General features: G+C 41.1%; 1 protein-coding gene across 1 annotated transcript in view; it reads left to right on the forward strand.

Moving 5' to 3' along the window:
* exoc4 (exocyst complex component 4) overlaps positions 1 to 13,219 on the forward strand; it is a 117,384-nt gene extending 104,165 nt beyond the window's left edge. The window contains exon 20 of the mRNA XM_073480568.1: positions 12,773 to 13,219. Within this exon, the coding sequence (XP_073336669.1) occupies positions 12,773 to 13,010 (238 nt within the window). The 3' untranslated portion in view covers positions 13,011 to 13,219. The remainder of the gene's footprint in view (positions 1 to 12,772) is intronic.

Consider the following 13,219-nt stretch of genomic DNA (forward strand, 5'->3'; position numbering starts at 1 on the left):
GTCCTTAAAAAGCCTTAAAATGCTTTCAGTTCAATTTTAAGACATAGACATATTATCTAATTTCATTTATCCATCCTTTAATTTCTTTTCGTCAAAGTGAGTGAAGCTCTCCTGTTACAAAACCTCACTTACCTGTTGGCAAAATGTAGCTTAAAGGAGACATATTATGCTCATTGTCAGGTTCATCATTTTATTTTAGGTTACTACTAGCATAGATTTACATGCATTAGTGCTCAAAAAACACATCGGTTTTCTCATATTGTCCAGTGCTGCTGCTCTGTCTGAAACGCTCTGTTTTAGCTCCTGTCTCTTTAAAGCTCCCCTTCCCGAATACCCAGTCTGCTCTGATTGGTGAGCTCACACACGCTTGAGCCAGCACCGCACACATCAACAGAGAAGCCATGCTAAATCGATTCTTACGTGCCAAACTGGCCGCTAGGCATAAATTACGGAAATGGGTGACATGGTGATGTAGTGTGATGTCACAAAGTCACGTAATTAAAGGCAAGACAACTGACGAGGCGTTTCAGGAGCAGTGTTTTCTGTGGGAGAGTGGAACTTCTGTTGGTGCAGAGTTTGACCTTTCTAACTTTTAAGATCCTTAACATGCACAAAAAACAAAAAAGTGTCCTAGTACTCCTTTAACCTAACTCATTCCTACATAAAACCTATCTCTGCATGGGACCACATAAATGCTACCTTTAAACTTACTCACAGTGCTTGAATAAGAAAAAGAGAATTTTTCCAAAAATCATTCTTAAATTTGGTTAGAAAGTATCTTGAAAACGTCTTAAAAAGCATCACATTTAAATTTCTGATATCTGTAGACCTCCTGTCTCTAAAATCCTTAGGCAATTTTCTTCATAATAATAATCTTCTATTAAAATGAAGACATATTCATGTGTTGGAACCGAAGGAGGATCATCTGTGTAATATTTCTAAATTATGTATCAAATAAAAAGTTGAAAAATACTTACTGGCTGATGATAAGTTTTTCAGTTTAATCAGTTGATGTATTGGTCCAGGCGTGCACAGTGTCTTCAAGTTCAGACAGCACAATGTTGATGCAAGAGGCAGACAGATGGTCAAACAGATTGTCAACCACACTGCGTGTCTGTGTGTGTACGCGCAGTTGTTGGTGTTTATTTCTTATTCATACGTTTATATTTTGTGAGTCTACCTGCTGGTGCCCAGTGCTGTCCAGCCCTGACAGGCATGGGGGAAATCAGCGCTCGGATATCTTTGTGAAAAAGAGGGAGGGAGGGAACGGGAGGGCAGAAAGGGAGAAGAAGCGCGATTCATAGTATTCATGTGATATTTTTTTTCTCTTTCAGAAGCTTGTGTCCTTGTCAGGAGAGAATGTGTGAGAGCAGGGGTGATGGAGAAGGAAGGGAGGGCTTAGGGGGAGGAAAATTGAAAAAAACTAAGTGAAAGGAAGTTATAGAAATGATGTCTTTCACAGGAAAAAGCATTGAATTGACTTGCAGAAGACGGCATGGATAGAAGATGGAGTACAGTAGAGTGAGAGATGAAAGCGAGAAGGGTACAGACAGAGAGAAAGGGAAGAAAATGAGGCGGAAAGTATGACAGGAGAAAAACTTTTTTTAGTTGGTTTTCAAATATTACCACATTGTTTTCAGCTGTCGATGTGTATCAGTGTCTTTCCTTTCTCAAAAGCAAAACGAGAAGTATAATTGTTCCTTTAGAAAAATAAATAAACATACGTCTGGGCCTATATAGTTATCGATCTATTATTTCCTGGTTTTAAAGGCTGTATTACAGTAAAGTGATGTAATTACTGATAATCATTTATTAAAAATCACATTGTGTTAATATTTTGTGAAAGTGCCAATAGCCATGATATTGTTTTAGTATCAAGATATTTGGTAAAAAATATCGAGATAATCGTGTTTGTTCCCGAGTCCTGGCATTTATGAAGTGCTTTTGGAGATAAAAATATGACTTAATACATTTAAAATTGTTCCAAAAACACAAGGTTTTTGACATGCTTCTTACATTACCGGATATTTTGCTATTAAGACCTGCTGAAAAGCCAACATTCAGGTTCTCTTTATTCTCATTTTTATGGCAACATGTCAACCATCTGTTAACACACACTGCTAACCTTTTCACTTTTAATATTTGTTGTCATAAAATGTGTTTTCCCATTTCTGCCATGTTGGGTTAATTAGCTTCTTTTCACAGCTCTTAGATCTTAGATCTTTTTCGAGGGTGTTATATGTTTGAGAGTGGTTATGTGTCTATGTGCTGTCTGTGTTTGGACATTTGTAATACAGTATGCCGGTATTGCAAGCCAAGTTTCCCTTCAGGAAAAAAAAACCCCAAAAAAACAAAGAAGTAAGCTGAAATGACCTGAACTGTACTGGATGTAGAGGACCATTGATTAGTATGTTATTTCTACCCTCTGTCAACTTTGATTATGGAGAAATGCCAGCGATGGCTCTTGTGTCTTTTCTCTCTTTCTGCCGCTCTCACTGATTACGAGGCGTGGGTGGTGTGGAGGTGTTGATTGGGAATTGCAGAGCACATTGTTTACAAATTCATGGCTTTTCGGATTGGCCGGCCTCCGGCTCCGAGACACACCAACTCTTGCAAACACACACATACACGCAACCCTCATACGCACATGTAATATGTACCCCTCGCTCTCATCCATGCGCACAAACTCAGCCAAGCCAATCACCATATTTATGTTTAGGACATGAATATTCATAAAGTGTGCTATGCAGCTCACACCTGCAAGCAGGGGTGACCATATTAGAAAATATGATGATATGAATAAGGTTAAATTATGCATTTTAGGGTTACCAAAAAAGCCACAAATAATACGCCTAGGCTTCCTTTTCAATTGACTCTAATAAACAATAACTTCTAACATGGTTTAATTATAAAATACATGGCAGACTGTACACAGTATGTGCATTGTCATTCTACCTGTAAAACCTTCTAGAATCTGATGTTCAAATCTAAAATAATCTTTCTGGCTGAGGTTACATGAGCTTATTAAATGGAACATTGTAAAAAGGAAATGATCTAAAAGAAATATTATGTAAGTGTTTCAGCCCCTCCAACAGATCATGTCTTTTTAATGAAGTGAAACAGCCATTTACTGTATAAAATATGGATGTAATTTCTGCATCTGTAACTGAAGTGCCTTGAAGCTGCAGTCTTTCCAATATCCAGCAGGGGGCAACTCCACTGGTTTCAAAGGGAAGTCTGGTTGTATGTAGGCTTACGAGAAAATGACCGTATTTCTCACTTGATTTATTCCATCAGTAAGCAGTGTCCTGATACGTTTATGGTCTCAATCACTAGTTTCAGGTCTTCTTCGATACAGGATGATTTTCATTTTGTAAATTATGATCTCATTCAGAGTAAAATAGACGATAAACCTTGGTATGCTTGAGGGCATGGCTACCTTGTGATTGACAAGTAGCTACCACGGCATATCCTCAGGTTCTCACTCCCAATCAGAATATCCTCAACAGCTCCACCCTCCTGTCCAAATATGGTCACCTCTGGCTCCAAAAAAACCAAGAACACGACCGCCACGATGTCAGACTCGAGGCTTCAATACATACCGTGTGTCAAACATTTTGAAACAGCTTTCTTGTTAAGATGTTGAGAAGACTAACATTGGCCAGGCAGAATTATAAGTGAAAAAATAGTCCGATGAAGAGACTCTAAGAACAGAATATTCATCACTATTTTATTACCACCTATGGAGAAACAAGAGCAAAATGAGGAAAGGAAGTAATCGCAGCAGGAAGCTGGCTTTTGTGGAAGGCTGCAGATGCTTGCCAATGTGTGTGCTTTTATGTTCCTATATATAAGTGTGTGTGTGTGTGTGTGTGTGTGTGCGCGCTTGTGAGTGTGTTTTGGCTGTATTTTGCCTCTGAGTGCCTGTGTGGGAAAGGGAGAGGCGAGAAAGACCTGGACAAGGGCACAGTAATAACCATTGATCTGAGTTAAAACTAAGGAGAGGCCCGGTAACCAACACTGCAGAACTCATGAAGACACACACACACACACACACACACACACAGTGACTCTCTCTTACACACACACACTCACTCCTCTCTCTCCTAGATTGTGAAGAAGGATGGTGAAACAGTGCCACCTTGTGGATGACTCCATGTTTATAGACAGTATAAAACCATAAAACCTACAGTATGTCAATTGTTAAGGTTGCTCATTTATGTGTGTGTGAGTGTGTGCGTTGGTATGGCAAGGTCCTATGGCAGTCTCTTGTCTCTCAGTCAGAAGTTTGGCAGCGATATTAGCTCGTGGGTCAAGGTCAAGCGCACACACACACACACACACACACACACACATACAAAGCTCAACACTGACACACAGACCATCTGCTCAGAAACAGTTCAGCGGCTCGGGCCTGTTCTGCAGAACTGTGTGTCACTGCAATGTCACATCTGTGTGTACTGTGTGCATGTATGTGTGTCTCTGTATTGACTGCACCTTCAACCTTGTCACTGCATTGATCTCCTCTCATTGTGTTATATGTCCACCTCCCTCCCTCTCTGTCTCTTCGTCTCTTTATGCTGTTTTCTGGTTTCTTGACAGATGCAGTGATGAGATAAAGGGGATGCTTTTATTTTGAAAAGCCCAGATGCCACGTAGTTGCCAAAAAAACACATCAACAAAACTTTGTGTTGCCTGGCAACAATCCACTCCGGCCTATTGAGAAATTTTGATCTGGCAGTGGATTTAATAACCTTAAATAAATACAGATCTAGCATAATTGGCTTTCGCTGCGATTAGAATCTCAGCACGTATTGTTTGCTGCCCAGCTAAGTTAGCAAGTGATGAAAAACCTTGAAAAACTGTCTGTTTTTTTTAATGATGCAAGTATTTGCAACTTTTTTGTTTTTCTTTTTCCTGTTATCAAGTTCTATTATGCTCTGCACACGTCCTGATGCTACAGGTCCTCTTGATCAACTAATCGTTTCAGCTCTAGTGACTGGCTAAAGTACGACTTGAACTATCTCCGTTGGTTTCCAAAACATAGGATAGGAGCACAGGTACCACACACCACTGATGCTGTGTGTCCTACACGAAATCTTAATGTAAACAAATGTATACCTGCTTGTCTGTGTAAATGCCTTCTATGTCTGGCGCAGACACATTCTGAAGTATGTCTTCCAGACATGACAAACTCGTAACACCTACTCACAACCAAATACACACAGTGGAGCGCCGAGCTGCCCAGTGACCCGTGTAGGCAGGTTGTGGGGCTGTCATAACATCCCTAGCTAACTCGTAAGCCCCTTAGCCTGTAGCTAGGCTAAACACCAGTCTGACAGGCTCAATGTGGAGATGCCCCAGAGTTCAGCCCATCGCACCCACCTGTCTGCTACTGGAAATTACCAACATGTGCGGGTTTACATGTCTGAATTGTACAACAGCCCTGTGTAGTCCCGAAGTGAACCGCCCCAGCCTCGGCGTGTCTCTAAGGTTCTGTGTGTGCGCATCCGCAAATAAACTGTCTTTGGTTTTGTGTGTGTGTGTGTATATCTGAACCCCAGTGTGTGTGTGTGTGTGTGTGTGTGTGTGTGTGTGTGTGTGTGTGTGTCGAGGTGACAGGCTAGTGTGTCTACAGAGAATGTGGTAATAAGTACAGTTGACGGCCGTGTCAGGAGGTAGTGGGTGTCAACAGATAAAACTGTTTGTATTTAGGCCTGGCTTCGGTACACTGTCACTTCGCTCGGCTTCTGTCTCCCTTCCTGTCACCTTGTGTCTCTCTCTTTATCTCTCTCTTCCTCCTCTCTCAGTCCCATTTGCTTCATTTTTCTCTCACTCTCTTTTTTCTTTTTGCTACCGTCCAACCACCTGCACCGCCTCTGCTGAATTGTTATTCTCTCCCCCCTTCTTCCTCCAGCCCCTCCCTTCCTCTGCCCCTTTTTTCTGTTCGTGCATGCGCAAAATGCAGTATGATGAGACTGGTCTTTGCTGATGAAGCCTGTCTATCCGTGCTGTCTGTGTGTGTTTATGATGACGCTGGTCTTTGCTGATGAAGCCAGTGAGAGTGTGTGTATGTGTGTGTGTTGTGCGTGGCGCAGCATGATGGGACTGGTCTTTGCTGATGAAGCTTTAGTCTCAGTGTCTCTGCAGACCTTTCCTCATTACCAGAGGAGAGACAATTGCACTGCCTTGGAGGGAAAGAGAGACAGAGGGAGGCCAGGGGAGGGAGAGATACTTCGGAGGGAGATTGAAAATAGATAGATGGATGGAGGATGGATGTAGACGGATGTAAAGACTTAGACTACATCCATTAAGATTTGGGAATTGCACAATTAGTGGACTTGTCGCTTAATCGTTGCTTCCTTCACTCGTCGGCACCAGACATACTAGTGTCATAATTTGCACTTAAATGTCATGTCTTCCTAGTCAAATGTTTATTTCTAAACAACAAGCATCTATAACTAATGTTAACAATGCCATTTTGTTGTGCATCTGAGAGGTTGCATTCATCAAATGAAAATGCCGTAATCAGGCACACTTCCCAAAGATTATTTGGTACGTTTAATTTTGTTTCCAATAAATGTCATTCATTAACTTTTATTAAGTGAGTCGTCATCTTGTTTTGTTGGATAATGTGCAATGTTCATAATGCATGGTGCAAAGTGCTCCACCTTCACAAGGATTTAAAATCCAATTTTGTCAGTGAAGAACGTGATTAATGATTTCAAATGGCCCTTATGATATATATGCAGTATGGTTTCTGAGAATGTTTAAACTTTAAATATAGATTAAATTGTGCTCAGTTTCCGTGTTTTCTTACTTTTAGACTAGTCGACTAGTCTAAGCTTAAACTTTTGTTTAAACATCAGGAACATCCCTAAGATCCGTCTTCTTTCAGAGCCAAATGTGCTGCAAGATTTTTTCCCATTTTCTTAACTCTAAACGCATAGCAGCTTTTCATCTCATAAAAAACAAGGCAGCATTTACATTAACTACATTTTCATTTTCAGTTTTCAAGTGTATCAAAACGGAAGAATGAACTTCTTAATCACCATATTAGAAACCCTAGTAGATGTGCAGTTTTGCCGCAGCTGAGATTGGTTAGGGGACACAGGCTTTCTGGGAACACAAGTTTTCCAGACACACAGCAGTCAAAAATAATGACTGTCGGAGCAGCGATGGAAGGATTTCTTACTGTAAACAGAGTTGTGACAGAAGTAAATCGGATTGTGCATTGAAAGCTGCTCGGCTCACAGTGTAACATGGAGAGGGGAAGCCAATAGGGCTGAAAATTATGATTATTCCTTCTTGATTAATCTCAAGTCAATTATTTTCTGAATTCATCGATTAGTTATTTGGTCTATAAAATGTAAGAAAATGGTAGAAAATGGTGAAAAATGTAGATCAGTGCCAAAGTTTTTTGACTACAACCCCAAAATGTTCACTTAGCTGTCATGGAGGAGTAAAGAAACCAGAAAATATTTACATTTAAGAAGCTGGAATCAGAGAATATTGACTTTTTTACTCAAACTAATTAATCAAGTATCAAAAAGTTTGCAATTAATTTGATAGGTGACAACTAATCGTATAATTGTTGCAGCTCAAGTAAGCAAGCAGTCTCACATCTGAATGCCTGATCTTGAGGGGTGCCATGTTACCGAGGCACTGTTATACTATCATAACAAAGTTGGCTGACCAAATAATAATGATAACACCAAAACTTAAAATGAGTGATCATATTGATGGTGAGAGAAAGATTTTAAGCCTTGACTTTACTGCCAAACTTCCCCTAACCAGGCTTAAAAATTGTTTACAGGAAAAATAGATTCATCACTAAAATAGGAAGCCAGGGTTTTGAAATGTATCGACTTTGGGGACCATTTAGGAAAAACACTGTTTTTTGGATGTCAAAAACATCCATTTAATGTGGGTAGGGAACTAAAACAGAGAGAAAAAGATGCCTTTTTAAAAACAGCGTCCTGCAACAGAGCCTTGCTGTTGGTGTCAGTAGCCCCGGCTTCTGTTTCTGCAGCAACAAGTCTTGGTTCCAGCTGATGGAGCGGATCATCCACAGAGTCTCTCAACCTTCCTGCTCCTCCTCCTCCTCCTTCCTCACCTCATCTCTCCCGCACTAACTAATGTGTTGTTCCAAACGCGCTGACAGAGGCAGCCTGTAATGGCCTTAATATTGTACACACTGGAAATGAGGGGGAATGAATTGTGCTGATTCTTGTTTTTCTTCTCTGTCTTTGTCTTTTTCCCACCCGCTGTCCCTCTTTCCCTCATTCTCTCTCTAGTGCCATTGACATACATATCTGTCTGGCCTGTGCTGCATGCACGCATCATAAATCTACTTAATATTCTTTGTATATGAGGGAAGGGGGGGCGGCTAATTAAAATTTAATAGAAAGCACACCGTGGAGGCATGTTGCTGCGTGCACACACACGAAGTTCTGCTCATTTAGATTGGACTTGCGGTGGAGGCAGGTGGAAATTGGTAAAATTAGCGTGTGTGTGTGTGTGTGTGTGTGTAGAGGGAGAGGGAGAGGGAAACTGAGGTCCATAAATAAAGACTTTAAGGAAGAGAACAAACAAAGCAACAATTTACTTTGGTTTTGCAGGTTTCATTAACTAGCTCTATCTTTAACAGATGAAAAAGAAGTGTTTGTGTGTGTGTGTTCATGTTTGTGTGTTAGCGTAGGTGTGTCGCTGGGGGTTCTTTCTTGATGGTGGGGCGCCAAGAGATTTTAATCTTATTAACAGCCCTTACCCTGTTTGGCAAATGGCTTTCCAACTGCTTGGGTAATGAACTGTTTGAAAGTGTTTTCAGTGCACACTAACATACATCACTCAGACACATACAAAGATAGACACACACACACACAAACACACACACACACACACACACACAAGGTAACACACAAACACTCTTTACACTGCCTTCTCTCTCTGAAGCAGCCCCCTCCCCTTTGTACTGAGCAGAGGCCAGATTGCCAGCTGTCCTCACGACTCAGACGCACGCACACACACACACACACACACACAGACTAACAACCAGCTGACAGTCTAGCACACTGTCGAACTGTGGACTTGTTTTGATATGAGATGCTACAGAAAGAAACTGCACTGTGGATATAGTCGCCCGTCATCAGTAATAAATGAGCATCAGTAGAAATGCCTTTAACAAATCCTGTGTGGGATTTGTCCCGAATGCATCGCTGCCAAGTGAATTATAGTTGCTATTATACTGTAGTTAAGCCCTGTTTTATAGCAGTGATGAGGTGTTTTTTTTATTTCCACTTGCAGGCTGCTGCATCAACAGATGGATTCCAAAGCTTCCAGGCTACTTTTGCTATTTTAACTGACAAATTGCAGGTTGTTTTTTTTTTAACAGGAGAAAAATGTCCAAACAGAATTTGGTGCCTGTCAAAGTGGTCACAGTCATAATTTCTGTTTGTTAGCAGGGATGTTTGTTGTTAATTTCCCACTGTGTGCATAACTTACTATTCTAGCAGACGGGTTTTCTTAATTGAAAGAGAGAGCTGAGTCTTAAAACTTGTCAGTCATTTCAGCCTACACATATTCAACAAAAACAACAAGAACTTGGAGAGATTTTGTTCTGGGAGCTGCACCCAGCAGCTGTATAGGTTGCTCTGATGGATGGGCTGAAATCACAGTTTTTGCTTTGAAATTTGCTATGAAGTTTGTGAAGGTGTGTGTGAAGGTGTGTGTTTGTCTTGACAATTGCTTTTGACCTGTACCTGTAATAGCCAGGCTTTTTACTAGAAAAGACTCTGTAGAGCGCTGTGTTAATTTACTGCTAATGCAAAGTAAACATTTCCTACAGCTGCAGGTTCACATTTAAAGCATTTAACTGGTGAAACATGAGTTGACTTAGCACTTACCGCCATCTTTCATCAAAAATCTGTCTATAGGGCAACACAACATTCATTTTTGGGCATTTATTGGCAGCGGATCAATTTTGAATATGTCAGGGAGTAGTTTTATACAGTCTGTGGAGTAATGGAACAAGAAGGAGCTGTTAAATGAAAAGCTGCAGGCAACAGGCTGAACACCTCTAACTTCTCAGTGAGGTAACCAACTCCTTTTCCCTCATTAACATTATTAGGTTCCTTATTAAAATTTTAAAAATTCCAGTATATTGCCTTATAGATTGCCGATGTGAGTGGCCTATCACAACAAGGTGGATAACTTCCAAATGGATTCACTGACTTGCACAAGATTTTGATTTTCAAGAGCCAAAGGACAGCTGACTAACTGCTCATGCCAGCTGGCTAAAAGGGGGGTGGAGTACTGGACGTGGCCTATAACAAAAAGGCTAATCTATCACACAGAGAGACACACTCACATTCACAACGATAGACAATGTAGAGCCCAAATAATGTAATTGCTTAGCAAATAGTTGCAGAACCAAAAAGAACAAACTAAACTGTAAACACACATCTACTCCACTGAAAATGATGCCCTTTCAGAGAGTTAGAATCAGTTTCAGGTAGCCAGGTGCAGTTTCTACTCTGTTTATTGCTCTGTTCAAAATCAACAGTTGCTTTCCTCTCCTAAGCTGTTTCCCATTGAGAGAAAGGAAGGAAGCCTTCTGTTCAAAGTGTCTCCCCTCAACAAAAGGATTCTTTCTGTTTTCTTCTTTTTTGTTTTCTTTATATTTGTTTTTCCCCATTAGATCAAATAACCAGGTGATTTGCCTCAAGCGTGCAGGTAATCGCTGGGTCTTGGGAATTAAATGGTAATGCTTTCGAGCGAGTGTTTTGCTGTACTAATGTTTAGACAAACACAAATATGCTCCTCACTTCAGGAAACCACAAGTGGGATCCATCTTTTTCCCCGCTCACTTCTCACTTGGTTAAGGAGTGAACCATTGTGACCTTCATCAATATTGACGAGCTTTTTCTTGAAATGAGCTCAGAGATGGAAAAATGAAGAAGACCTTGGAGAGAAATTGAGAGCAGGATGGAGAGTGAGACAGAATGCAAATGCTTCATTGGCCAAGGGCATTACTTGTAAGGAGAAGGCCAAAAAACCGATATTATGCACCCCTATTCTTCACTCATCTCTTCTGTCATCACTCTTTTCCTATTCCCTGTATCTCTCTATCACCATCCCATTCATTGTACCCCTCATCTTCTTTTTTTTTACTGTAGAATCTCTAAAATGACAGCACATAAAACACCTTGGAACAGAAGCTCCCTGCGCGCTCATTAACGCCTCGTTAGTACTGAAAAGGATCATCTCAAGAAGGGAATGGGTCTTGGATGGGTGGAGGAGCTCAACAAATGAGATAAAAATATCTTTTCTTACCCAAGAGTCTTTTTACGGTGCCATATCAAAAATCACTAAAGATTTGAATCCATTTACTTTCATCTTCCTCTGGCACAATTGAGAGCTTAACCCTCTTCCTCGAGATGCTTTGATGGACATAATTATAAATCACCCTTTTCTCTACTGTTGCGCAAAGAAAGATTCGGAAACAGATGGACTTTCTTCAGCCATGTCCGAGCTACAGTTATCTCTTTTTACTGAACGACTGTACTTGCAAAGCAGCACGAGCCACTGCTATTGAGTAACTGGCATCTGCCCTTGGCTAAGGTGGCCAATTTATGCTAGGAAGGGAAGCTTCTTCAGCCCAACATTCAGAGTGTCACACAGAGACAAGCTCATTAAAATACATACATTGCTTATACATGAACTGATACTCTTGTTACATGGGGAGCCAGTAACGCCATGTCTAGACATAAGGCATAGCAGGACGTTAGCAGAGCAGAAGCAGCTTCAGTCCCACGTCTAAACAACTTGGCTGTTAAATCTCACATCATCTGCATTTTGTTGCTCCTGATTGTGTTTGAGAGCATCTCACACACACTCAAACACACAAACAAATATTCTCCAAAGTTTTGACCTGTTTTGCCCCTAAGCGGGAAAAAAAAAAGGTCTGTCCTGCATCCCAACACCAACACCTGTGCATAACTTTACCTCCAGCTGTACTTTCTACACAGGAATGTGTAAATTATCTTTGTGACAAGTTGCTTTTTCTTTTCATTTTTTTTTTTGCCAAATATTGTCTACTCTTCTGTGAAATTGTTTTAATGAGTAATACATCCTATGCTCGCACACATAGCAGGTCTACCTTTAAATACTCAGTAAAAATAAAGAAAGACAGACACAGTCTCTCTTCAGTTCTGTCTGGCACATTTGATCTGTATGTCTGATATTTTAGTCATAAGTGTGAAGTGCGTGTTATTCACATATACTCCCTTTCCCTTTGTGCTCCTTCTATATCAGTATGTACTCCGTGATCTTTTTCAAATGGCCCATAGTGGCATTAGGTCCTGGTTAAAGAGCTATTAATTCCACACACACCTCCTTCCTGTTTTGGCCCTGTCAACAGTGTTTCATTAAAGCGGTATCACTAGTTTGTAGCCGGTAAATGTTTTACCTCTACCTTTGGCTCTGGGTGGTGGCAAGGGTGAGGTCCTTGAAGTCCTTTTTAAGGAAATTGGGCTTGACAGCAACAGCAGTTAGTTTGGCTTTTGTGCTCTCCCCTTTGTTGTTGTTGCTCCTTTTGATTCTGCACTGGAAAAATGCAAAACAGAGGAATATAAAGTGTTATTAACTGTTTTTTTCTTTCTCTCCCTCGCTTCCCCTTTTCTTTACTCTTTTCCTCTCTCTTCTCATTTTCCTCAACCATAACCTCCCGCCGACCTCCCTCTCACGTCATTCCTCAAACCTCTCCATTCAGGCAGTACTACGAGATGCTGTACAACACTGCAGATGAGCTGCTGAATCTGGTGGTGGACCAGGGCGTCCGCTACACAGAGCTGGAGTACATCAATGCCCTGTCTTTGCTCCATCGCAGCCAGACAGGCGTAGGGGACCTGAGCACCCAAAACATCCGGCTGCAGAGGCTGAAGGAGATCATTTGTGAGCAGGCGGCCATCAAACAGGCCACCAAGGACAAGAAGATCACTACAGTGTAAAGATAAAACAGGATAGGGTTCAGAGGGGGGTTGAGTTGCCTGGAAATCACCTATCGGTCCTGCACATTTTTGTTTCCCCTCCCTCTGATCCGTCTAGCAGGAGCATGTGCAGTGGATAATTGGGTCATATATGCAAGAGTAAAGACTGATAGAGGAAAAACTGGGAAGAATTGGGTTAGAAAACACTGAAATAAAGGCTTGCTCTAGAC

The sequence above is a fragment of the Pagrus major genome, chromosome 14 (genome assembly GCF_040436345.1).
Source record: "Pagrus major chromosome 14, Pma_NU_1.0".
NCBI classification, from domain to species: domain Eukaryota; kingdom Metazoa; phylum Chordata; class Actinopteri; order Spariformes; family Sparidae; genus Pagrus; species Pagrus major.